This window comes from Eulemur rufifrons, chromosome 3 (assembly GCF_041146395.1).
Source record: "Eulemur rufifrons isolate Redbay chromosome 3, OSU_ERuf_1, whole genome shotgun sequence".
Classification (NCBI taxonomy): Eukaryota; Metazoa; Chordata; class Mammalia; order Primates; family Lemuridae; genus Eulemur; species Eulemur rufifrons.
In genome coordinates this window covers 61,581,138-61,608,736 of record NC_090985.1, presented here as the reverse complement: position 1 = coordinate 61,608,736, position 27,599 = coordinate 61,581,138, and the positions used below count along the sequence as shown (strand labels likewise).

The 27,599-nt window shown below is 44.4% G+C and overlaps 1 protein-coding gene across 3 annotated transcripts in view; it reads left to right on the top strand.

Annotated features, from left to right (window-relative positions):
- MATN2 (matrilin 2) overlaps nucleotides 1-26,769 on the top strand; it is a 135,658-nt gene extending 108,889 nt beyond the window's left edge. For 2 of the 3 annotated variants that reach the window (XM_069465465.1, XM_069465463.1), the window contains 9 exons: nucleotides 9,589-9,711; nucleotides 11,039-11,161; nucleotides 14,230-14,352; nucleotides 18,663-19,076; nucleotides 22,018-22,170; nucleotides 23,046-23,117; nucleotides 23,432-23,566; nucleotides 24,069-24,167; nucleotides 25,720-26,769. In XM_069465465.1, coding sequence (XP_069321566.1) covers nucleotides 9,589-9,711; nucleotides 11,039-11,161; nucleotides 14,230-14,352; nucleotides 18,663-19,076; nucleotides 22,018-22,170; nucleotides 23,046-23,117; nucleotides 23,432-23,566; nucleotides 24,069-24,167; nucleotides 25,720-25,775 — 1,298 coding nt within the window. In that variant the 3' untranslated portion in view covers nucleotides 25,776-26,769. The remainder of the gene's footprint in view (nucleotides 1-9,588; nucleotides 9,712-11,038; nucleotides 11,162-14,229; nucleotides 14,353-18,662; nucleotides 19,077-22,017; nucleotides 22,171-23,045; nucleotides 23,118-23,431; nucleotides 23,567-24,068; nucleotides 24,168-25,719) is intronic. The other variant, XM_069465464.1, reaches the window with a different exon arrangement.
- The last annotated feature ends 830 nt before the right edge of the window (nucleotides 26,770-27,599 follow it).

Below are 27,599 nucleotides of genomic sequence, written 5' to 3'. Positions count from 1 at the left end.
AGATGACGTGACTGCACCTTTTTGGCAAAGCCTGCTGGGGACCAGCCAGCCCTGGCTCAGCAGATGAGGGTATCCTTGACCCTTTATAAAAGTAGCATCTGCTTACAGCCTTGATAGTGGGGATGGAGGTTTGTCCACTCATCTTCTGGAAAGTTCTCTGAAGTGTGGAGACCAGGCCCAGGTCCCTGGGGTGCTGGGATGAAGTGGGCACTGTTGTTCTCATAATAGGATATTATGGGTTCCTGGGCTCTCTGGCCTCTGGAGCGATGCCCCCTTCCTGTCAGCCCCTTCACCTCCAAGCACCGATTGTGGGGATTCTCCCTAGAAGCCACCTTACTGGGGCAGTTAGATGCCCAGACTGGGGGTTGGGGGGAGAATGGTCTCTTCTACCAGTTGCAGCTGAGAGGCCTCCTCCTCTAGAAGTTTCCCTGAAATACACCTTGTACAAAGGCATCTCAACCCCAAGAAAGACTCCACAGGCCAGATGTGCATGCGAGCTCCTGAAGGTCAGAGATCAGAGGTTGGAGGCCAAAGTAAAATGAGTGGGAGAGTGAATGGACCAAGACCACCTGTCTGTTTACCCCATGGCTCCTGGCACAGGGTCGGCTCCCTGCTCCATAACCTTTAGTGGTTCTCCCTTGCCTCCCAGAATAAATTACCTTCTCACTCCGTGATTCGGCAGCGTGGAGACCCCTCTCCTCCACCTCTTTAGCCCCATCCTGGGTCTTCCCTGAAGCCTCCCATTCTTCAGCCAAAGTGGCGAGTCCCCTGTTCTCTGAGCAGACCCTGCAGCTTCCGGCTTGTCCTGTGTCCACTTGGGGACATCCTACCCCCGCCCCTGCTGGTAGAAGCCCAGCACACCCAGACATCGCCCCCCATGGGGAACTTCCTCCCCTACCCACTGGTGAGGCTCAGTTGGGACCCCCTGCAGTGTTCCCCTGCCCGGCCTCACCCTCTCTCTGCACAGATCTGAGGAACAGTGTGGCAGGGTAGAAAGAGTGTTGAACTGGGGACACAAAGACTGGGTTTAAATCTTGTCACTTCTACACTGGGCAAGAAAATTGACCCTCTCTGAGTCTGACTGTTCATCTGTAAACGGAATGGTCACTCCTGCCTTCCTCTGAGGGTCACCATGTGGCGCAGGGAGAGATTGCCGTCAAAGTGCTTTGTGAACGTGTAGAGCGCCGTAAGCCCCTAAGGTACTCTTGTTAGGGTCTTACCTCCCACCATCAGGCTCCCCTGCACAAAGGGAGGCCGAGGGTGGATCCCTGAATGCTGCCTGGACGCCCATCTCCCAGGGCCAGGCCTACCCTCTTTGGAGGGGCCCCAGAGACACACCACCCTGGAAGGCAGTTGGATTCAGAAGTCCAGGGGCAGTCCTAGGGGAGACCCTCCCTCTGCAAATGGGGGATGCTGACAGGGATCTGGGCCACAAGCCATGGGGTGCTGGGGGGTCCTGGCTGGGAATACTTCTAGTCCAGCTCCCACAGTGGATCTGCGAAGGCCTGTCCAGGCCCGAGGCCCTGAGGGCTGAAGAAGCCCTGAGCAAGACTAAGGGAATGTCTTAGTCTTCTTGGGCTGCCATAACAAAATAACATAGACTGGGTGTTATTTCTTAACCACAGAAATTTATTTCTCAGTTTTGGAGGCCAGAGGTGTGAGACCAGGGTGCCGGCATGGCCAGGTTCTAGTGAGGGGCCTCTTCCTGCTTGGAGACGGCCAGCATCTGGCTGTGTCCTCACATGGCAGGGGGCATGGGGTGACAGAGCACAGGAGTGCAAGCAAGCTCTCTAGTGTCTCTTCCTATAAGGGCACAAATCCTACCGGATCGGGGTGTAACCCTCACGACCACATCTAAACCTAATTGCTTCCCAGAGACCCACCTCCAAATATCATCACATCAGGGGTTAGGGCATCAGCATATGAATTTGGAGGGACGCAATTCAGTGCACAGCAGAAAGTAAGGGAGGAGGACCACCCTCACGCTCTTGTAGTCCCATTAAAGTCTTGCTGGGGCAGAAGGAAGCTTAGCGATTTTCCCTTTATTTTGTGGGAAACAGCTGTAGGGAAGAAACTGATGCCTCCAAGCTGGCCCTGGGGAATCAGTGGCAGAGCCAGGACTGGAACCCAAGTCCCCTGACTCCAGGATCTCTTGCCCAGTGTGAGATACCCTTGAAAAGTACATCTCAGTTCAGCTGCTTCTCGGTTTGTCTGAGGAAACCTATATAGAGTTAGCAAAGGACTGGCTGCTCCTAGTTTTATTATAACAAAAGTCAGGAAATAGTGTAATTCTATCTGTCAGCCTTTGGTTATCCCCTTGGCAGATGGGTGCTGTGGCTTTCTCCCTCTGGGGTCGGGTTGGTTTTAATAACCTCTTACATGGGCCCCAGACACAGGATTGCTGTCTGTCATCGCTGCAGAGGTGCGAGTCCGTGGAACACTTTACCCAGAACTGAACCACAGACATATGTGACTCACCAGATGTATAATCCAGATGTGTGGGGCTGCTAGACATGGACCATAAAGACCTGTGCTACCTCGTGAAACTTCTTTTTTTTTTTTTTTTTTTTTGAGACAGAGTCTCACTCTGTTGCCCAGGCTAGAGTGCCGTGGCGTCAGCCTAGCTCACAGCAACCTCAAACTCCTGGGATCAAGCGATCCTCCTGCCTCAGCCTCCTGAGTAGCTGGGACTACAGGCATGTGCCACCATTCCCGGCTAATTTTTCTTTTTTTTTTTTTTTTTTTTTTGAGACAGAGTCTCACCCTGTTGCCCAGGCTAGAGTGAGTGCCATGGCGTCAGCCTAGCTCACAGCAACCTCAAACTCCTGAGCTCAAGCGATCCTCCTGTCTCAGCCTCCCGAGTAGCTGGGACTACAGGCATGCGCCACCATGCCCGGCTAATTTTTTCTATATATATTTTTAGCTGTCCATATAATTTCTTTCTATTTTTAGTAGAGGTGGGGTCTCGCTCTTGCTCAGGCTGGTCTCGAACTCCTGAGCTCAAACGATCCGCCCACCTCGGCCTCCCAGAGTGCTAGGATTACAGGCGTGAGTCACCACACCCGGCCCCATCGTGAAACTTCTTTTTTTTTTTTTTTTTTTTTTTTTTTTTGAGACAGAGTCTCACTCTGTTGCCCAGGCTAGAGTGAGTGCCGTGGCGTCAGCCTAGCTCACAGCAACCTCAAACTCCTGAGCTCAAGCGATCCTACTGTCTCAGCCTCCCGAGTAGCTGGGACTACAGGCATGCACCACCATGCCCGGCTAATTTTTTCTATATATATATATTTTTTAGCTGTCCATATAATTTCTTTCTATTTTTAGTAGAGATGGGGTCTCGCTCTTGCTCAGGCTGGTCTCGAACTCCTGAGCTCAAACGATCCGCCCACCTCGGCCTCCCAGAGTGCTAGGATTACAGGCGTGAGCCACCGCGCCCGGCCACCATCGTGAAACTTCTAATCATCCTGATCACAAATTGCACATCTCACTCACGATGAAGATTGAGTTAAAGGTGTGGACCTGCTTCCTCATGTGTGAAAGAGGAGCTTTCTCACGAGCCCTCTCACCTGTTTCATTTAAGTGATGGCTCCTAATCGAATCTGTCTCTCTCTCCCCTCTCTGGGTTCTAGTCTCAGTACTTCCTTAAGCTCTTGGTCCCTTTATTCTTTTTCTGTACAGCTATTCACTGTGTCGCTGCAGTGCTAGGTACTGGGGACCCCTAGGGTTGACACAGATTCAGTTTGTGCTGTGATGGAGTTTAAAGTTTCTCAGGGAAGAAGGATATTAAAAATGGATGGTCCATTCCTTGCAGTGAGAGTCGAGCTGGGGGAAGGAGAGGTGCCGCGGGAGCCTCCCCCAGTCTAGAGAAAGATGCTTGGTCCAACACCTGGAGAGCGAGCAGAGTGAACTGCCCAGAGATGGAGGGAAAGAGCTTCCAAGGCATTGGAAACAGCATGTGCAGGCCCAGGGGCCAGAGCATGAACCACAGGGAGTTCAGCGTCCTGGGTGCGAGAGGGAGGCTGGTGGGAGACTAGCCTGTGGTAGCTGGTGGGACACATCACCCACAGCCCCTGGGATTCCAGGGAACTTTCTGGAGGCTAGCCTCTCTTGAGAAAACTATTTCAGTTTGTCTTCTGAGAACCTACCAGGCTGTCGGCACACCCTGTTGAGCTCGGATGACTCATGGATGTGAAACTGAAACAGAAGACACAGAGGTGATGGGTTTGGATCTAGTCTCACCTCTGCCCCCAGGACAGCTAACACTGTCACCTCTGCAGGCTAAGGGATCTTGGGTAAGCCACTTTCCCTCCCTGACCATCAGTTTTCTCAGTTTTCCCATCTCTAAATGAAGGGGTTAGACTAGTTCATCTCCAAGGTCCCTTCCAGCCCCAAATAAGGACAGTACCTGGCACAGATAAGTGCTCCATGAACACTTGCTGGATGAATGACCTCCTCGTTGGGGTGCCCACCATCGTCCCCCAGGCTGAAGGCACGCCGTGGTAGTGAGTCAGGGATGGTGGTTCTCTTCACCTGTTAGGGGACCTCCAAAGCACTTTCTTGTAGGGGAGTATCTTTGGCCCTGGGGGGAAGCTGACTCCAAATTGGTTTCCAGACTTGGTGGACAGAAAGCAGCTCGATAGAGCCTATGGTCAGGAAGTTAACTGCTGTCCACCTTTGGCGTTCTCTAAATTTCCACGTGTGATTCATTGAATTTATAAGTGACCCAGGACATCCCTGACATGTGGAAACTGGACATTTGGCTGAACAAATGTGAATTGTGTGTTCTGCAAGACTGATGTGGGGGAGAGAGTGAGGAGCCCGGCTGACTGCCAGCATCCACGCCCCACGGGGTTCTCATTTGAAACATCTGCACAAAACTGTGAGGTGGAGCTAATTACTCTCAATTTTCAGGGTGGAAAACTGAGGAAATATTTCCTTTTGTTCAACAGGCCTTTCCTGGGGGTCCGTTAGGTGCCAGGCATTATGTCCACTGCCAACATCTCACCCCTGGTGGTTCATCAGAATCATCTGTGCAGCTTTGAAAAAATCCAGAGGCCCAGGCAGCACCCCGGAGCCCCTGAATCAGAAACAGAAACAGAGACTGTCTTACATTGTTGGTGAAAGTGGAGATTGAAATCACCTCTTTGGAGGACGATTTGGAAATACTTACCAGCTTTTAAATGTTCATACCCTTGACCTAGGCGATTCCGCCTCTGGATGTGTATCTTTCAGATAGGCCCTCACATTGTGTGTAAGACTACATGCACAAGAGGATCCATTGCAATAATATTTATAATGTACTGGGAAGCCCTGTTGTGAGCAGCCTTGCAGAAAGGCCTGCAGCGCAAGGAACCGAAGCCTCTGGCCAACAGCCGGGGAGAATCGGAGGCCTGCCAACAAATACACGCGCGAGGCTGGAAGCAGATTGTCCTGCTCTCCGGAGCCTTGGGATGCCCACAGCCTCACGAGAGACCCTGAACCAGAACTACTTGGCTAAGTCACTCCTAGATTCCAAACCGCCAGAAACTGTGTGAGATAATACATGTTTGCTGTTTTAAGCTGCTAAATTTGGGGGTAACTCGTCACACAGCAATAGACAGCTAATATACCATTCTTACTTTTTAATTTTTTTTTAAAAGACAGAGTCACGCTCTGTCACCCAGGCTGGAGTGCAGTGTCACATTCATAGCTCACTGCAGCCTCAAACTCCTGGGCTCAAGAAATCCTTCTGCCTCCGCCTCCTGAGTAGCTAGGCCTACAGGCGTGCACCACCACACCTGGCTAATTTTTTAAATTTTTTGCAGAGATGAGGGGTGGTCTCACTATGTTCCCCAGGCTGGTCTTGAACTCTTGGCCTCAAACAATCTTCCCTCCTTGGCCTCCCAAAGTGCTGGGATTATAGGCATGAGCTACCACACCTGGCCTCCATTCTTATTAGTTTATTAAACCTTCCAGTGCTTCTTTATGTGAATAAAAGTAAATACAAATAGATGTTTTTATTTTCTCCCCTTTCTTATATACATAAAAAAATGGTGTACTGTAATACCACATTCTATACTTTTTTCCCCCACACAATATTTCCTGGAGATGCCTTCATATCATTACACAGAGGAATTCCTCATTATTTTTATAGCTGCAAAATGCTCCATAGCATGGAATGGAATATTTATTCAGCCAGTCTCCCGTTGTTGGACACTTGGGTTGTTTCCCACTTTCCATCATTACCAACAATGTGCAGTGAATAACTTGCAAGTATATCTTTTCATATGGTGCAAGGGTATCTGTAGAAGAGAGCTTCAGAAGGGAAGCTGCTGGGTCAAAGGTACATTTTGTAACGTCGGTAGACACTGCCAGATACTCCTCCGTAGAGAAAGTACGCACTTTAGTGTTTGGCTTTTGGATTATGTGCCTGTTTCATCTCTGTAGGAGATTCTGATGGTCATCTGAGATTAAGAACTCATCTACTCCTACTCTACTCTCTCTTGATCAGATGCTCTGAAGGGATGAGGAGGAGAAAGGTTAAAAGTCAAAATTCTCCACATGCTTTTAAAGCATGCACACAACGGACATTCCAAATAGCTACTAACGTGAAAGCCCAGAGGAGCTGAGACACTGGGCTGGGAGCTCCTGGGCTGGCCTGCAGCCAAGGGCAAAGACACGCTGCTGTGGGCACGTAGCTTCCCGCTCAGCAGCCCCTGATGAAGGAGAGCAGCACCCAGGGCCCAGGAAAGCCTGGGGGCAGTGGCTCCTGGGTCTGTGTGGGGTAGACGCTCAAGCCCCTTCAAGATAAAAGCCTGAGCTGAAGCTAAGGGACCAGCAGGGAGGAAAGACGTGCTCAGAGGGGTCTGTCTGGATTATGGCTTGACAAGGCTGGCCTGAAAGAGCTATATCTCTTTTATTACCTTGGAAAATGGAGTATTCTTATTATAAATTCATGGTGGGGGAAAAAAGCTCCCTTCTACGGCCAGCCAGCCATCTGTATTACGGATCACTCAATTGTACTTTCCACTCTTTCACTACGTGAGGAACTACCCCCACGCCATAGGGAAATGTTCTGCATTAATAATGAGACTAGAATGTGCCCGGAAAAGTAAGTCATGTTCAGGGCAAGCAGGAGGGTCCAACTCTGCTTTCAGTCTCTTCTGCAGCTATAATTTCAGTTAACAACATTTTCCCACTGTTCAAAGATTTTGGCAGCGCTTTGGCCCAAAGAAAGGCAAGCAAAATTCCCTTCATGTTTGCAAGCTTACTTTAAAATATAGCAATGCAGTACAGTAAGAAAAAACATGGGATTTATTGTCATAAGATTACATTTTTTGTCTGGTTCTTCCTCTTATTAACAGTTGGTCTTGGCAAGCCATTAACCTGCCCAAACCTTAGTTTCCTTAGCTGGTAAATGAGTATAACAACAGCTCCCTTAAATAACCCACAAGTGGTTCTGAGGAGGCCCCCTCCAAAGGGAAATACTGCAAAATGTTCATAAAAAGAAGTGTATGGTTTGTGCCTGATTATAAAGGTCATTATGTGCTTTGGTGCCTTTATTTAATAACTTCAATTCATATCCATTGTAGAAATTCTATACATCGGAAAGGATTGAGTTAACTCTCAGAAATTTGTATGCTTCTTATAAAAAGTCACTGCCCATCTGTCCTCACTCACAAGCTTTTAAAATAGCAGCCTGGTTTTCACAGGGTCCCAAATATTCTGGTCCCCTAGAAGTCACCCAGTTGTATAGATGACAATGCCATCCTTCAATTGCTCTCTCAGGCTAGCAACCTCAAGTCATCCTTGACTCTTCTGTTCTATCCATATGGATTCTTCATGTCAGTCCATCAGCAAAACTAGCCACAGTCTGACCACTTCTCACAACCTGGTTGGGCCACCAAGATCTTTGCAGAAAGCTGCCTCCAGCCCTCTGTGCTCCACTCTGGGCGGAGCAATCCTTTAAAAACAAAGTCTGGGCCGGGTGCAGTGGCTCACGCCTATAATCCTAGCACTCTGGGAGGCTGACGCGGGCAGATTGTTTGAGCTCAGGAGTTCGAGACCGGCCTCAGCAAGAGTGAGACCCTGTCTACTGAAAATAGAAAGAAATTACATGGACAGCTAAAAATATATATATAAAAATTAGCCAGGCATGGTGGCACATGCCTGTAGTCTCAGCTACTGGGGAAGCTGAGGCAGAAGGGTCGCTTGAGCCCAGGAGTTTGAGGTTGCTGTGAGCTAGGCTGACGCCATGGCACTCTAGTCCGGGCAACAGAGTGAGACTCTGTCTCAAATAAATAAATAAATAAACAAAGTCTGGCCAGGCTCGGTAGCTCACACCTGTAATCCTAGCACTTTAGGAGGCCAAGACAGAAGGAACATTTGAGGCCAGGAGTTTGAGACCAGCCTGGGCAACATAGCAACGCCCTGACTCTACAAAAAACACAAAAATTAGCTGGACATGGTGGCGTACACCTGTAGTTCTAGCCACTTGGGAGGCTGAGGAAGGAGGATCACTTGAGCCCAGGAGTTGGAGGCTGCAGTGAGCTATATGATCATGCCACTGTATTTCAGTTTGGTGACAGAGTGATACCCTGTCTCAAAAAAAAAATTTTTTTTTTAATTTTTTAAAAATAAATAAAAAGATTGTGTGGATCCACTGCTCAAAACACTCCAGTGACTGCTCTTTTTACTCAGATCTGACCTCTGCCTGGGAATCCCACGTGGTCTTCCCCTGCCGACCTTGCTGGCCACATCCCTTGCCAGGCTCCAAGTTGCTCTGTTCACACTGGTCTCCTTGCCTTTCCCGAAAAGTGCTAAGCTTGCTCCTGCCTCTGCAGTTTGCACATGCTGTTCTTTCTTGCTGGTACTGCTCCTTCACAGACACCACCGCTCACTTTCTTTCTGCAGGGCTCTGCCTGTTGTGACCTTATCTGACTTCAGTGCGTAAAATAACAAGACCCTCCCCACCCCTGCCCCAGCCCAGCAGCCACTCTATCCCCTGCATCCTGCTCTCCCTCCATGGCACTCTTCCCACACAACATGTCATATGTTTGTCTGTTGTTTATCTCCCACCCACCCCTGCTTCCCCTGATACCCACTGCCAAAGGTAGGCTTCACAAAGCAGGAACTTTATTTCATTCATTGTTATATCCCCAGAGCCTAAAACAGTGCCTGGCTCATCATAGGGACTCACGAAGTGTTTGTTGACTGACTGAATAAATGAATGAATGGATTACCTAAGTGTGGTATCTACATATGTACGTAAGTAGATATGGAGATAAGTTGATAATATAGTTATGTGCTGCCAATGAAGTTAAATGTATTTTCTAGTATTTATAGGCGATTTATATCTCTCCTTTTGTAAATTGTCTTTTCATATCTTTTGTTCATTTTTCCTTTAGAGATGATAATATTGTTAGATTTTTATGTGCTCTATATATATTAGGAATTTTTGTTCATAGACATGCTTTCTATTCTGAAATGTTCGCTGTGGGATAAGGTACTGCATTAATTTAAGGTGTCTGAAATGTCTTTTACAGTTGAATAAGTCACTAATGTATGAATCATTTTCTTCTTCTGTTTCTCTAATTCCAATTTGGTTCTCAGAGTTGGACTCTTGTGCTTCGGGGGACCACGGTTGTGAACATTCGTGTGTAAGCAGTGGAGACTCTTTTGTGTGCCAATGCTTTGAAGGGTATATTCTCCGTGAAGATGGGAAAAGCTGCAGAAGTAAGTTTTTACTGGAGCTGGCTCATGCCACTGTGTCAGACCACTGCACAAAACCCACTGTCCCGATCTCTGTATCAATCAGTTACTCTCAAGTCAATGCCACACAACTAAATGTAATGTGGTGCCCTGGATGGCATCCTGGGACAGAAGAATGACACTGGGTTAAAAACTACTGTAAATAAACTTCAGACTTTAGTTAATAATAATGCATCAAAATGGGTTCATTGATTGTAACAAATGTACGACGCATTAGTTACAGTAAGATGTTAATAATAGGGGAAACTAGGTGTAGAGTACATGGGAATTCTCTGTACCATCTTCTCGATTTTTCTGTAAATCTAAAATGGTCCTAAAAAATAAAGTTTGTTAAAAAAAATGCACGAACAAAAAAGTCAATGTCAGAGCTACAATTGAAGTTGCTCATTTATATGTTCTGTGGCAAGAAAGAGTGGGTTAGCAGTGTGCTCCAGTGGAAAGACATACAGTCGGAAATCCAAGATTCAATCAATTTCTATTTCTGCCATTTATTAGCTAGGAAAGTTGCCTGACTTCTCTGAGCTTCTGTTATTTATCTATCATAGTGTTGTTGTTATTTCTGGTAGCACAAATCCCTCATAGAGGGCACCTTGCGATGAGGCCATTCTTGCCTTCCAGAAGGCAAAGCCTCTCAGGGCCATGACAAGGCTGCCTTGGACAGGCAGCTGCAGGGTGAATTGCTGGTGGCAATCTTAAAACACATCACTGCACAATCAAAGTGAAGTGGGTGACCCTGAGCAAATGATTTCTGTCACTATTGGTTATCTTCTTCTCAAGCTTCTCAAAGTACTTCATAAACAGCAACTTGTGTTGATGCATTTTTGAAGAAAAGATGGGTAACTGTAATTATTATGCTCATATTTTAGACAGCAAAGGTAAGACTCCAAGAGGTTCTGTGATCCTTCTAAGTCATGTATTATGTCAGGGACAAAGCCAAAATTAGATTTCAGTGTCGCTAATAAAATTGAGGTTTAATCTCCTAAGTAATCATAGCAACAGTGTTTCCATTCTGAGATCAGAAACTATATCTGCAGAAAGCTGATGACGGATTGCATTTCTATGAGACACTAAAGTAGGTGCTGGTGAATGATGATGGCGGTGATGGCAAGAAAGTTTGAAGAGTTAGCCTGAATTAGAGCTGCTAAACTTTACTCTCAGTTTTATCTCTCTGTCCCGTGGGTCACTGAGCTCAAGTGGCACTGGAGTGGCTGAGATGGATGGCTCCTCCAACATGAAGTCCGTGGAAAATTCATGTTGATGACATTGTTTTAACTTGCTGTGCTCTCTGCAGGGAAAGATGTCTGTCAAGCCGTAGACCATGGCTGTGAACACGTGTGTGTGAACAGTGGCGAATCATACACGTGCAAGTGCTTGGAAGGATTCCGGCTTGCAGAGGATGGGAAACACTGCAGAAGTGAGTAGTCGCAAGGTGGAGAAGGACTTTTCCATCTGTGAGACCCAGACGGTTATAGAACTACATTTAATCTTTAAATCTTCCTTTATTACCAATGTCACAAATATCAGTTCCTACCTTTTGTGTGCTCTGAAAGTGTTTTGCTAGAGGTCAGTCAGTTCAGGAGACTCTGAGTTTTTTAGGAATTTCTCAGTCAAGGCCCCGAGTTGTCAGGCTCTTTGCTTCTTTTCGGTTTCTCTCAGCTGTTGGTCCTTTCCATGATGTCGTGTGGGTGCCCAGAGCCTAACACAGGGCCTGACTAGTCACTGGACTGAATTAGAATCTCTGTCAGCAATCGCCACAAGGATCGAAGGTTCTGTTGTGCTTTTTCTTCTTGGCAGACCTTATAAGTAAGGGTAAAGGATGAGAGAGGGGCTGAAGGGATTTTCCGTGAGTTTTATTTGTTCTTTCTGTCATTTGTTTCCATAGATTGCTCAGATTAGACTTGGAGAGTTTAGGTAGAAAGTATATTAGCCAGGATTCTCCAGAGAAACAGACTATAGGAGATAGACAGTAGACAGATAAATAGATATGGAGAGAGAGAGAGAGATGGATTTTAAGGGATTGGGTCACAGCATAGCGGGGGCTGGCAGGTCCTGACTCTGCAGGGCAGGCTGGGGAGCCAGGCAAGAGTTGATGTCGCAGCTCCAGTCTGAAGGCAGCCTGCGTGCAGACGTCCCTCTTCCTCCGCAGACGCTAAGGCCTTCAACTGATTAGGAGGAGGCCTGCTTACATTGAGGAGGGTAATCTGCCTTACACAGACTCTACTGATTTAAATGTTAATCCCACCTAAAACTTAACCTCACAGCATCATCTCCACTGGTGTTTGACCAAACTGGGCACTAGGTAGCCTAGCCAAAATGACACAGAAAACTGGCCTTCGCAGCACCTGAGGGAAGAGAGGGACCCGGGCACCCTAGCTCAGTGAGGTGGGCATTAGAGGAGCACAGGGCAGGGATATTTTCCCCACTGTGAGATTCTGAGGGGTTTTGACAATGTCTGCTTGCATTAGTGACACTCTGCCCCTGTGAGCAGATGGCCCTTTTTCAGTTAAAGCAAAATAAGTTCATTTGCTTTTGAGGTTGATTTTTGGGAATCTTCTTGCAGACTCCTTGTTTGGAAAAAGCACTAGAACCTCGCTTTTCCCTCTGCTCTCCCAGCACCACAATCATCAACACAGAAAGACTTCTGTGACCAAATGTGTGGGGTTCCCCCCGCCCCCCCGACACCAAGCCCCAGACAGCAGCTAGGTGTCCTCTGACTCAATTCCGACACTGTCTGTGTGGAGATGGCGTCAGATGCCACGGACTGAGGGCTCAGTCCTCCAGGCTGCCCCCACCCCCGGCACAGTCACAAGTTCGGGCCTGGGGAACTTCTGACTGACCAGCTTCAAGCTGAGGTCCCACAGCCCCTGCTTTGTTCTTGATTCATTTACTAGAGCTGCTCACGGAACTCAGGGAAACACACTTACGTTTACTGGTTTATCATAAAGGATATCGCAGAGGATACAGATGAGATGTGTAGAGTGAGGTGGGGGGAGGGGCTCAAAGCTTCCACCCCCTCCCTGGCGCCTCCCTCCCAGAACCTCCCTGCGTTCAGCTCTCCAGAAGCTCTCCGACCTCAGCCCTTGTGGGTTTCTATGAAGGCTTCATTGCATCGGCATGATTGACAGCTGTGTCGAGACGTGATTGGACGAAAAGTACCTGATCTAAACCCAGCAAGGCCTATCTGTATAGCATTGCTTCCTGTAGGGTATGGGGCAGGACCCTCCCCTCTCTTGGAATGAGTCTTTCAACCCACAATCAGATCAGAGTCCTGCCTTGGGCAGGTGAAAGGAGGACAGGAGAAGGTCAGAGAGAGAGATTCTGCTTCCTGAGGCTGCTCCTGAGGCCTAAGGTGCCCCCACATTATAACAGAACACCGGAGCAAGGGCTGTGGGAGTTTCAAGTCAGGATCTGTGGGTGAAAACCTATAAACACGTGTAAAAGAACGTCACACTCTTTTGAGATACATGGAGACATTGCACATGCCGACAAAGCTGGGCTGGATGGAACTCGCTGCCGTCCTACTAACACTGGCAAGAGGGCCTCCCACCTTTAGCAAGAAGTTCTGTTCCGGCAGCTGACTCCTGGGGTGCCTGTGGCACCCTGGCCTACCTGCAGGATCCCCGCATGTCCCTCGGTCCAGCTTCGCACTGCAGCGTCCCTTCTGTGGAGACTGTCCATTCCGCTCATGACGCCTGCCTGAGCTGCTCGTTCACGCTTTCGTTTCTGTAAACGTCTGCACGTTCACACACACCATTTATTCATTCAACACAGCTATCGCTCAATAAATTGACCTATTGGACACAAGGCGCAACTTCTACCTCTGCAATTTGATCGCTAAATCAGATTCCACCATTCCCACTTCCTGGAGGGGTCTGTAGTCCCTGACTGATTTTGTGTGAAGCTTCTCCTTTTAAAGGGCTAATGCCAGAAAAGAGCCATGGGCTTTCGTGCGTGGAGGAGGGGGAGGACTCGGGAGACGTGGGGCCTCGGCTGGGTCATCACCTTGCTGGATGGCCGTGGGCATTAGTGAGACGTTTGGGGATCTTCGTGTATATATTGGGAATAATTATCCCTGCCCTCCTCCTCTCACAGGATGTTGTGAGGATTAGAGGGCTTTGAAGAGTTTACAGTACCTCACACGTGAGAAATGTTCATTAGACAATCAAAACTGGAGTATTTGGGATGCCTATGGAAAAAAGCAGAAGCTAAAGCACATATAACAGTTCTAAAATTGAATAATAAGTCAAGGACATCCAATCACCTGACCATTCAGATCTGTGGCAGCTAGAGGTTTCTGAGAGGAGCTTCTTTCTTATCATGGCCTGTTCTGAGTATGAGACTTAAAGGATGTTATGAAGGACGTTTGAACAGAGATGGATTTTCTTAAAAATAAATTATTTCCATGACCTCTCCTTCCATGACTATTCAACGCGCCTCATTTGTACACTGATAGGATTGTTCAACTCCCTACGTTTTCCTCAGGGAAGGATGTCTGCAAATCGACCCACCATGGCTGCGAGCACATTTGTGTTAACAATGGCAATTCCTACATCTGCAAATGCTCAGAGGGATTTGTTCTAGCTGACGACGGAAGACGGTGCAAGAGTAAGTGATCTGAACTTGGCTCTCTGCTTTCATTTGGTTCAGAGCAACTGCTTTTTGGAGTATCTTCAGGCAACAAATCCCTCAATCCCTCAACTCTGCTTCTCTCATAAATATAAATGCATATGCACAGATACGGCATGGGGAAGGGAGGGCTTAACCGCAGCACCTGCGGAAACACTGTCAGTTTTAGTTGACAGTAAGTTCATTACCAGCCAAAAGGCTAGAGTGATCTTAGGCTGAATAAGAAGATCTGGCTGAGGAAGGGTAGGATTGTGCTCTGCTCTGTGCTGGAGAATTACATTCAACTCTGGGCGTGGTACTTTATGAAAAGAGAGATGGATCAAAAGTTTAAACATTAAAAAAAAAACCTTGCATATACAACCCCTCACTGCTAAATTTGACTGGCTTAAAAAAAAATTAAAAAAACCTTGCAAAATAGCAAAAGAAATCTTGAGAGAATAATTTTATAATCTCAGAGTAGAGAAGATCTTTACATTATGTGAAAGTTCAAAGCCATAAAAAGGGAAAATATATATTAAGAAATTAAAGTTATAATAATTTTTTTAACCTTTTATCAGAGATCAAAAAGTTTGATGAGAGCTGGGTGCTATGGTTCACACTTGTAATCCCAGCACTTTGAGAGGCCAAGGCAGGAGGATTCCTTAAGGTCAGGAGTTCAAGACCAGCCTGGGCAACATAGCAAGACCCTATCTCAAAAAAAAAAAAAGAAAAGTTTGATGAGTCTGTGTGTTGGTGAAAGTATGTTGTAATAGGCAATTATAAATGGATCAGTGGGTGTCTGAATTGATACCATCTTTAGGAGGGCAATTGGGCAATTATTTTAAATGTAAATCCACTCCTAAGAGTTTATCCTACAGATATGTGCATGGGTTTACAAAGCCTTATATACAAGGATATTTTGTGCAGCATTATTTGTAGCAGCAAAAAACTGGAAACAAGCTAAATGTTCACCCATAAGAGACTGGTTAAATAATTTATAGTATATCTATACAATAGAATATCATGCTTCTATTAAAAAGAACAAAGCAGCCCTGGACATATCCCCAAGATATTTTAAGTGAAAAAAAAAAGCATGGTGCTGAATGGTTTTTATGATATGTTACCATTGATGTATTTTCTCTCATACATTGATGTATTTTCTCTCATACATTGATGTATGTACTCTAACGTAAACATTCTCCCTCTCTCTCTCTCTCTCTCTCTCTCTACACACGCGCACACACACACACACACACACACCTTTTTTCTTTATTTTTAGAGACAGGGTCTCCCTCTGTTGCCCAGGCTGGAGTGTACTGGTGCCATCCTAGCTCACTGCAACCTCAAACTCCTGGGCTCAAGCAATCCTCCTGCCTCAGCCTCTTGAGTAGCTGGGACTACAGGCGTGCACTACCACATCCAGCTAATTTTTCTTATTAGACAGGGTTTCACTGTGTTGTCCAGGCTGGTCTTGAACTCCTGGCCTCAAGTGATCCTCCCACTTCAGCCTCCCAAAGTGCTGGGATTATAGGCATGAGCCACCTCACCCAGCCTATACCCCCTTTTTCTAATGTTTGACTTTTGTTCCATGTGCATGTATTATTTTTTAGGAAAAAAATGTAAAGAAATAGGATAAAGATAAACATGACTCACGAAAGAATTAAGCTTCGTGATGAGCAAGTTCAGTACTATGTCAAGTGAAAAATAAAGGAAGAAACTGGGGATCTTTGTAGGAAAAAAAAACTTGAGGTACCAAATACCAATGTGACTGTTATCTCACTCATGATTTATATGACACAACCTATTCCAGGTAAAGAAAGAACACTAGGGAGAAGCTACAGCTCTGCACAAGGACAGAAACTTTCTACTGGGAAAGCTGTATGATTAATTAGTTCAGAGTATGAGCTTTGGTTCAGACAGGCCTGGATTTTCAGCTTTGAGTCAGACAGACCTGGTCTACTTGGTGACCTTGGTCACATTATTAACCTCTCTGAGTCTCAGTTTCCCCACCTATAAAATGAGGATAATATCTCACAGAAGCAGCATGAGGAATACATGAGATCATGTATTAAAGGCGCTGAGCCCAGAGCTGGCACACACCGAGTGAGAAACGATTGCTATTGCCATCGGCAGCAGAGCCGCCCAAAGGGGCGTTGTGGCAAGGTGATGAGTTCCTCACCCAGAGAGGTGTTCAGGCCCAGACTGAACGGCCGCTGGGTGGGATGCTGTAAAGAGCATGTAAGCAACGGCAGGGCTGGAGTAGATGACCTTGAAGGGGTTTTTCCAACCCTGAAATTCTAGGACTCTGTGAAAATTATATTCTGAACGCAAATCACGGCTCCATTCCAGCCTCATTGACTTCATTACCAAAAAGAAAATGCCCAATAAAAATGGGAATGACCCTCCTGAAACAAGTAGCCAGCAAGTGGGGCTGTCCTTCCTGGGTCTGAAAGCAAACGTTTGGGCCCTTCTCACCCTGACACTCTTCCACTCTACCTTGTTTTTTGTTTCCTGGAGTAAGCCTTCTGGGCTCTCCTCTGTAATGGAGGCTGCAAGCGCTGCTTTGTTCTGTAAGAAAAGAGTGTATGGAGGAGAAAACAGACTCAGTGCTGGAAAACTATTTCAATATTTCTGAAATCTGCTGGAGAGGCTTGTGCATGCCACCTGCGTCTTTTTATGGTTGATTTAAAAACAGGCTCTGAATGTAAATGAAGCTCTGGATTGGCCTCTTCTTCCTTCACTAACAGAGGATCAATAGGTTGAGTAATCAGGACAAGCACTTAATGGAGAAAGAGGAGGACCCAGCGCCCCAGCACGTGCACGCACACACGCACACACAAATTATATCAGCATGTTATACCAGCCAGGCATAGAAATATTTTTGCATGTGTATGTCTTTACTTGCTTAAATTGTTGTGCTTCACTTTGAAAGATTAGACAGCTGCTTGATACATAAAAGAGAATGCTTTATCACATGTTGTAGACTGAAATGAGATCATCCATTTTGGATCTGTAAACTTTTCTTATGCAGCCCTAAACAACAAAAAGTCTCTCCGCACCCAAATTGCTGATGCATTTGCATAAAGCTTTTACCTCTGTTTTACCATCAACCATCTGAGTTGCCTGAAAAGCCTCTGTGTAATGAATTCATGGTGATAATTCTTTCTTAAGCTTTCATAGGTCAGTAGGATACTTGTAGGTATGCTATCTAATGAACACCCCCTCATTCATTTATTCTGTCAACAAGCATTTATTGAACACCTATTGTGTGCGAGGTATTGGGAGCACAAAAATGAATGAGACACAGTCCCTGCTGAGGAGGAACTCAACAGACTGGATGAGGAGACAGACACATAATTAAATAATTGTTGCACAACATGGAGCCAATTGCAGAGAGTACATTAGACTGTAAGCAACTTGGTGTCAGGGACTTTGTCTTGGTTACTATCAAACCCTGCTGTGCCCACTGCCTTGTGCAAAGCAGGTACTCGATAAATAAATTCTTGGTTGAATAAATAAATTAGTAGTGTTAAGGGTATACAGACAGTAACTGATACAAGCTGGTTGACTAGGAAAACTCTGGAAAAGATGATGGCTGAGCTAAATTTTAAGAATCTCCTTCTCCATCGTCTATCAGAAGCCTGCACCAGGGTAATGTCACCCTCCTGGAGTAGGTAGAGGAATCTTCTGGGTGTTGTCAGACCCTTCAGTGTACTCTCTACACAGCCCCTCCCAGACCTGGCTGTCAGTGTTCCAGGGTACGATGTGGACTTGGTTTTCTAGACAGTTTAGTTTGTACATCCGCTGTGTGATTTTGCTTGTGAAAATAGTTTTTTTTTTTTTTTGAGACAGAGTCTCACTCTGTTGCCCAGGCTAGAGTGAGTGCCGTGGCGTCAGCCTAGCTCACAGCAACCTCAAACTCCTGAGCTCAAGCGATCCTCCTGTCTCAGCCTCCCGAGTAGCTGGGACTACAGGCATGCGCCACCATGCCCGGCTAATTTTTTCTATATATATTTTTAGCTGTCCATATAATTTCTTTCTATTTTTAGTAGAGGTGGGGTCTCGCTCTTGCTCAGGCTGGATGAAAATAGTTTTTATCAATTTGACAAGCCAAACATAAAAGCATATGTGAAAATTACTGTTGCTTGTGACCCTCCCAATGCCTCTCGTCTGTCCTGTGTATCATCTAAAAATCAAAGGTGGTTCCCCAAAGTGGTTATGCCTCCAACTGAAGCATAATTTTCTTCTACTCTTGTGTGTAAATGATTTTTAATTATTTAACCATGTCAACTTTCCTGTGGTTTCTGTAGGATGCACTGAAGGCCCAATTGACTTGGTCTTTGTGATTGATGGATCCAAAAGCCTGGGAGAAGAGAATTTTGAAGTTGTGAAGCAATTTCTCACTGGCATTATAGATTCCTTGGCGATTTCCCCCAAAGCTGCTCGAGTGGGGCTGCTCCAGTATTCCACGCAGGTCCGCACAGAGTTCACCCTGAGAAACTTCAACTCAGCCAAAGACATGAAAAAAGCCATAGCCCACATGAAATACATGGGCAAGGGCTCTATGACTGGGCTGGCCCTGAAACACATGTTTGAGAGAAGTTTTACCCAAGTAGAAGGGGCCAGGCCCCCCTCTGCACGGGTGCCCAGAGTGGCCATCGTGTTCACCGACGGACGGGCTCAGGACGACGTCTCCGAATGGGCCAATAAAGCCAAGGCCAATGGTAATATGGGATGGAGGTGTCGTTAACACCACTCAAGGCTCAGATTTCTTAAACTCACTCCATGGTCACAGCTGGCCATAGGAGTAAGTCTTTGAAAGTCCAGAAAGGCTTCCTGGGAACCGTGACCATACACCTTTACTAAACTGCCACCTAGAGGCCTTCATGGGGCCCCACAGGAATTAAATGAAGTGCTCAGAAAAGATGAGAAAGTCTCGCCAACTGGAAGGTTAGGTTACCCAGACCACACCCAGGTAATCATCTGTGGTTTACTGGCCATTTTGTGACCTCCAGAGGAAAGACTCCCCCCTGCGTGTGCTGTTTCACCACAGACAGACACACAGCAGTGCCCAAACACAGGTCTGGTTACTTCAGAATCACCTGAAGAGCTTGTAAAAACTAGAATCCCGGTGGGAACTCTTACTGAGATGTACATATATATATGTATATATTTAAATGTATATGTCATATATTATATATATTTCATATATAATATGCCATATATAATGTATATTTTATATATATTATATATATTTATATTTTTAACCAATGCTTCAAGTGAACACTCTGAAAGTCCAATAGTCTTAGGATAGAGAATGCTCTTGTGTTTGCAGGAAGCAAAAGTTAGCTTTTAAGAACACTAAAATGTTGGAAGAGATTATGACTCTAAATTCTTGTTGCTCAGTAAAGCTCAGCCTGTTCTCTGAGGTGTTCTTGACCTCATGTACAATGTGGGAAGGGACTTGAGGGTTACTTCAGTTATACAGATGTGAAGTGTGATAGAGGAGGAAGGCCCTCGGCAAAAGGGAATCCAAAGGCTGGGTTGGTTGGTAAAGACAGTTTATGGTGGATTCTACATTCCTTGAGGGAAGATGAGAAAACTTGAGGTTGTGAGGTAATTTGCTTGAAAGCCATCTTCTTTAAGTGCTTGTTGAGGGCACATTGCTTTAGCAGGTCCTATGTGGGGACATAAGGCATGCACAGATCAAGGCCTCAGCCAAGACTTTATGGACCCAGTGCCTAGATCAGGCCTGGCACATAGCAGATGTGACAACTACTTGCTGAGTGAATGAACAAAGGAGGAAAGTACTAGCAATCCCACTGGTCAACTCCATTCCTCCTCACAGAGGGCTTATTCACATGGACAATCACTCTCTTTGTGAAGGTGGTCATTTTATTGATACTGCTTATCTTACTATTCAGTCCTTTTTTTCTAGCCCAAGAGAGTGGTAGCCACAAAAAGTGTCGTGCTCTGAGTTATCTGGGTGGATTGTAAAATTGGCTGTTCATAATAGACTAGCTTGCTAGAGCTCATGCCTAACTCATGGGCCCCTCCAGCCTGCATTTTTAAAAAGTTTTGGGGGGCCAGGCACAGTGGCTCACACCTGTAATCCTAGCACTTTGGGGAGGCTGAGGCAGGAGGATCGCTTGAGGCCAGGAGTTCAAGACCAGTCTGAGCAACATAGCAAGACCCAGTCTCTACAAAAAATAGAAAAATTAGCTGGGTGTGGTGGCATGTGCCTACAGTCCCAGCTACTTTGGAGGCTGAAGCAAGAGGATCCCTTGAGCCCAGGAGTTTGAGGTTGCAGTGAGCTATGATGATACCACTGCACTCTATCCTGGGCAACAGAGCGAGACCCTGTCTCAAAAAAACAGTATTTGGGGAAGCATTTTGGTCTCCAGAGACAGTGGTTAGCCCTTTTGTTTCATTGAGACTAATCTACCTTACACTTTCTCCCATTTAGATTTCCACAAATCACCCAAAGGTAGGTGGCAGGAGAAACAGATGTTTATTTGGTTCTTGAATCAACAAGATTTATTTGAGGTAACATCCTGTTATGAATTTAATTATTTTTATGTATAGCTAACACAATCTTAAAATAGTATTAATAGTTATCCTTTTTAGGAAGTTGTGCATAAAGTTACTGGGCTCCCAGACAAATATGCTGAACTTGGTTATTGACCTTACACAGACTTAGAACAAGGCATAACTCTTGCTCCTTGGCTTGAAGAGCCATTTTTATGTGCATTTTTAAAAAATCTAATGAATTAGCCAGAATAAGATATCAGTGCTGAAAAATGTAAGAAATCAAGCAGAACTTAATTCTTATTATGTTTTCCTTTCAAATGAAGAATATATGAGGGAAGGAAGTCTAATGATTAATTTGATTTAGAAAAGCTTTTAGAGCAATCTTATATCCCTTTTGAAATTTAAGGTTCTTCTTCTTGACTTTGGGAATTTCCAGTGGCCTGCAGATTCTCTTTTTTAGTTTAGCACCTGCTCACAAGGTGGTGTCCTTCCAAGAAAGGTGGCAAAAAGGCAGCTTCACTTGGCCCAGGTCGCTTGAGTTTCCTATCCTGTACCTTTGAAAAGGACAAACTAGGTTATAAGGTCATAAATTGACTTGCTTCTTAGAATTCTTCCAGAAGAGATTCCCATTTAACAAGCCATAAGATAGTGCTTTTTTCTACTTATCCAGAAGACTAATTCGGGGAAAAGTTAGATTTTTTAAATAGCCTTGCCTAGAGCTGAGCAACAGGTTGGTGGTTTAGCTTTCCAGCCTCTCCCAGATGCCTCACCTCTCTCTTGGATCCTTTTTGTTCACAGAGCCAAAATAAAAATGGTGGAAAAATAAAAAGAAATGGAGGCTGACATGGACCCCTCAAATCACACCACTTATTATCTAGCTGGCTTTGGGGGCAGTACACACAAGTTCCAGACCCAGGGGACACAATTCTAACTACCTTGTTCTCTGCCCCTCCCCCCCTTGCCCCCCAACCACCTGCCAAGAGATGGGTCTTGCTATGTTGCCTAGGCTGGCCTCAAACTCCAGAGCTCAAGTGATCCTCCCACTTCAGCCTCCTGAGTGGCTGGGACTACAGGTATGTACCACTGCGCCCAGCTTTCAACTCTACCTTTTTCCTAATTTTCTCTGTGCCTTAGGTATCACTATGTATGCTGTTGGGGTAGGAAAAGCCATTGAAGAAGAACTACAAGAGATTGCCTCTGAGCCCACAGACAAGCATCTCTTCTATGCCGAAGACTTCACCACAATGGGCGAGATAAGTGAAAAACTAAAGAAACGCATCTGTGAAGGTACTATAGTTTGTGTCTAGGAAAGATCTTAGTGAACAGGGCAGCATGAACCCTTGAATGAGAAATTCTCAACCCATTCCTTCCAAGTGCTCCCTGGTGAGCAGGGCCAGTGGTGCCTGGAAACACTAAGCACAAAACAGGGAACAGGGAGAGAGGGCAAGCCGAAAGGAACAGCTACCACTGCGTGAGCACTTGTGCTGTGCCAAGCAGTGTGGTAAGGGTTTTAACACGCCAGCAACTTCCTCTTCACAAAAACCCTAGAGAGATGATCATCTGACTAAGAGATAAAATTCAGATTTTGTTGTGTATGCTTTTCTCCAGTTTGCTAACTGTGCCAGGTATACTTACATAGAGCAGTTATGCCCATTTTTCTTTTTTACTCATGTCCCAGGTTCAGTCACCAGTAAAATCCAAGTCCAAGTGCTGTGTCTTACTCCTCCAAAGGAAAGAACTCTGAGATGACGGGGCACCAGGGAGGGAAGGCCTTTCAGATTTCTGTGAATAGAGAATGTTTTGCCTCTTGGCTGTTTCATTCAAGTTAAAATGCCTCAAGTGGAGCTGCTGACATTGTGACTTGATCCTGCAACAACTTCACCTTTTTGTCTGCCCTACTTTCTAGACATGACATTTTCGGGAGCATTCTTAAGATGTACTTAAAGGATCTAGGCTTCTCTTGCTAGTGAGAATTGCCCTAGAGTGGTCATAGACATCATGGTATGCAGTTGCTTTTTTTGAATCTTTGGTGTTACCAAATAAAACCAAAAAACCCTGGGTTATGGCAGTAGGTAAGGAGTTGGTCTGAGACCAGATTCCTAAAGAACACATGCATGCACGTGGACAACTGTCACTCGTTTTGGTCATCTTTTTCCGCTCAGCTCTAGAAGACTTTGATGGAAGACAAGACTCCCCAGCAGGGGAACTGCCGAAGAGAGTCCACCAGCCAACAGGTAATTTTAAAAAGCAGTGTTTTTAGAAACTTTGGTGGGTACTTCTACCATGGTTTCCCTCCAGATAAAAGTTGTAAAGGAGTGAAAGTAAGTAAGATTTAAATTATGTTAATTAAGGCCTTTTCTCCTCAAAAAAAAAAAAAAAAAAATAGGAAATTAGCATCTCTGCTGACAATCTTTTTGCCACAGTATATCCCAAAGTCAAGCTCTGTACCCAGTGCTAGGAATACCAAGTACCTTATTCTGCTGATTGGCTGTTTTATAACCACAATAGTGTCAAGCAGGTTTGACTTCAGTTTTCTTTCTCTTTACAGAATCTGAGCCAGTCACCATAAATATCCAAGACCTACTTTCCTGTTCTAATTTTGCAGTGCAACACAGATACCTGTTTGAAGAAGACAATCTTTTACGGTCTACACAAAAACTGTTCCATTCCACAAAATCTTCAGGTAATGCCATGTGAAATATTACTATAAGATAACTTGATTCCAGACTTTTAGCTTGTTAACAAACTTAACTTTAAGGAGGAAAGGAAAGGAGGAAGTATGAAATACTATAGAGGAAACGAAAAGAAAGAACTTAAGTAATTGTGCCCGGTATACTTACATAGAGCAGTTATGCCCAATTTTCTTCTTTACTCATGCCCCAGGTTCAGTCACCAGTAAAATCCGAGTCTAAGTGCTGTGTCTTATTCCTCCAAAGGAAAGAACTAAAAAAAATAAACTAAAAGAAACTGGAGTAGTCTTCCCCACTAATCCACAATAATGGCCACTTCTAGTGCTGGAAGCATATACAGCCCTTTTTTGGTATTTACTGGATCTGGCTCCATGGAAAAAGTTAAAAACATTTCTTTCATTATGGTTTCCTCCATATACTGATTCAGTCCTATTATTATGCATCTGGGAAGTCTGGTGGATTACAGAGGTAAACACTTTCCATCTGCTTTCTCAGGAAGCCCTTTGGAAGAAAAACACGATCAATGCAAATGTGAAAACCTTATAACGTTCCAGAACCTTGCAAACGAAGAAGTAAGAAAATTAACACAGCGCTATATCCTTTTCTAATATTATGCTTCTGTATGGAACATAAAGAATATTACCAAAACTTCACAAATACTTTATGTGGGTTTATCAACTTTAGTCATTCCCATGAATTTGAGAACACTGAACTCCAGGAAAGGCTTTTGCTTAAAAAAGCAGCCTAAGAGGTGTCTGGGAGTGAAGGGCAAGCCAAGCTTAGTGGCAATGGTCAAGCACTTAGTTGCATCTCCTGTTCTAGGGGGTTTAGCAATAAGGCCAGTCAGCATGCAAAGTAAAGAAAAAAGAGACTGACTTAACTTCCTCTCTGCTGGGAGGATATTTAGGATATGTACTGGGTTTCAAATACATCAAAGGTACAGTATGTATAGGCAGAGAATGTCATAGGAGGAAGAGATTTCAAACTCAATCTAAACTCCAAACCTTTCCTTTAGCCCCAAGCTACACCACAGGAACATTTGGATTCAGTGTGTACTTTCTGGAGGGCTGGAGTGTTCTTGTGTGTGGGTTGGGTTTTTTTTTTTTTTGGCAGCAGAGATATTTTCTATCAGCACTCTAAAAGATGAAACATTCTAAGGGAAAAGCAGGATCCAATGATTCATTAAAACAATATTACGAATAAAAGGAATGCTTTGGGACAATAGAGAAATAAGGATTCAGTGCTTTTACACATTGAACACCCTGCCAACTGCTCTGAACTTAGAATTACAGTAAGCTTACTAAAGCTGGCTGGTGTCTTTCTCAGCATGTATCAACTAGTCTACAGGGAAATGGTTTAATTCTGAACTACCTCTTTGCCAAAGGGCTTACGTAATAAGGAACAACAGCATATAGCACTTCCCTTTCTGAAAGCTGGAAATATGCTCCCCTAAGTAAAATAAAATAATCTTTCTGACAATGGTTAATACAGATGATGAATCGAGACTCTCATTTTGCCACCGGGAGGGCAGATGGAGGGTATTAAGGAGCTTACAAGGAAGATAAATACTTATTCTAATGCCCCTTTCTTCTACCTTTTCCCACCACACCCCTGAAAGTCTACTTCATGAAGACTAAAAAAGATATACATATATGAAAGAGCACAAGTCAGACAGAATTCCTGAAGGCTGCCACCCTTTGGCTTTATCTGGCACCATGGATAAAAACTTCCCATTTCCCTTCTCTTCTGACTTCATATCTTATTTTCCAAGGCCTAATCCTTCATTTTCTTCTCTTCACCACATTCCCAACATTATCAATTCTCTAGTTCCCAGCAGTGTGCTATGGCAAACTGATTTACAAGCAACAGGGGTGGGAGTGGAATTAAAAAGACAAATTCAGAGCTATCTGGCTTTGATAATGTTTTTTAAAAAGTGCTTACCCTAAAATATATTTGTCTTGACATCACATGTTAAATAAGTTACTATAAACTTACAAGTCAGAGTTTTAAAATACTTGACAAAAATGGAAAACAAACCAAAGCCTTTGTATTTCAGAATACAAATTTTTATGTAGATGATCAAGTTATATTTGAATGTGAGTAAAAAAAGGCAATGCAGGTTCCTCTTCCTTAATTTGAGATTTACTAGAAGAAATGACACAGAGAATGGAAGCCCTGGAAAATCGCCTCAGATACAGATGAAGATTAGAAATATTCTACATTATGTGTACGTCATTGCATCAAAGATTACAATGAAAGCAGTTCAGGGCCCCAAAGCTCAGGCTTAGGTAGATAATGTTGTGAAGTAAAACAAAACCAGTACTGAGAAAGCTGGTTTGCTATAGAACAAAGACAAAAAGTAGATACTAACTTGTATAAATTTATTTAGGAAAAAAAATCCTTCAGAATTCTATGAGTTTACCACGAGAATAAATAAGCTATGCAAGGTATTTTGTAATATACTGTGGACATGACTTGCTTCTGCCTCATCCTGCCTTAGTGTTGCAATCTCATTTCACTATAAGATGAAGTTTGCGCAGTCTTAGTGCTGTAGAACACTGGCCATAGGAAATGCTATTTTTTTGTATTGGACTTTACTTTGATATATGTATATGGATGTATGCATAAAACACAGGACATATGTACTTGTGTAACATGTTGGTTTTTTTATACAATATTAAAATTCACTTCAGAGAATGGCATTGTGTAAAATTATTACTGTAACTTTAAATGCAAGATATGTATACATGAGAAATAGCCAACATGCATATGAAAAAAATGTTGAATCTTACCAGTAATCAGAAAAATACAGGTTAAAACAATGATATCATTTTTCACACATCAACTTAGTAAAAATGAGTGTAATTGACTATCGCTAAGGATGTGGCAATACGGGGCTCTTACAGTAAGAGTGCAAATAACAGTCTCTTTGGAGAATAAATCTGATATCTCATAAAACTGAAAATACACACAACCCTGTAACTAGCAACTGCACTTATAGTTACCTAACTAGATGATTTTAATACATACTTACAAGATCTGTATAAGAATATACTAGAGTTATAAAAGCAACAAATTAGAAACCACCTAAAATATCATCAGAAGGGAAACTGATAAACTATGTAGTCCATGCCACAGAAACACTATATTTACAGGAATGCACTAAATCTACACAAATACATGGTAAAACTCAAAAACAAGAATGACTTTAAAAAACCAATGAGGCCTGCCTATAATCCTAGGACTCTGGAAGGCCGAGGCAGGAGAATCCCTTGAGGCCAGGAGTTCAAGACCAGCCTAAGCAAAACAGTGAGACCCTGTCCCTACAAAAAATAGAAAAATTAGCTGGGTGTGGTGGTACGTTCCTGTAGTCTCAGCTACTCAGGAAGCTGAGGCAGGAAGATCACGTGAGCCCGGGAGTTTGTGGATGCAGTGAGCTGTGACTGCACCACTTCACTCCAGCCTGGGCAACAGACTGAGACCCTGTCTCTAAAAAAAAAAATAGCCAGAATGATGTTCTTCCCATGGAAGCCACTGTATTTTAGAGTCCAAATGATCCTTTACAAACAAAACACCTTGAATAAGCTTAGGTTTAAATATTTCAAGACAAGTGTTTCCATCAGAATGTCCTCCCAAAGGGTAGATAGAGTGGGAAGAGTATCTCCAGGGCCTCAACTTTATCTGAAAATCAACTTCCTTCTAGGTATAGAAGTTGTGACTCAAAGTATTAAATCTTGAGTTCATATTTATATTTGAGTGAACCATTTGACCCTGAAAACACAGGGTTTCATGAGGAAGTAGTATTGGTTTGTGTTGACATTATGTTTGAGATAGTCATGCATCCCTTAACAATGGGCATATTGTTAGGGGACATTCTGAGACATGCGTCATTAGGCAATTTCATCTTGTGAACATCATAGTGTACTTACACAAACCTAGATGGTATAGCCTACTACACACCTAGGCTGTATGTTATATCCCATTGCTCTTAGGCTACAAACCTATATAGCATGCTACTGTAATGAA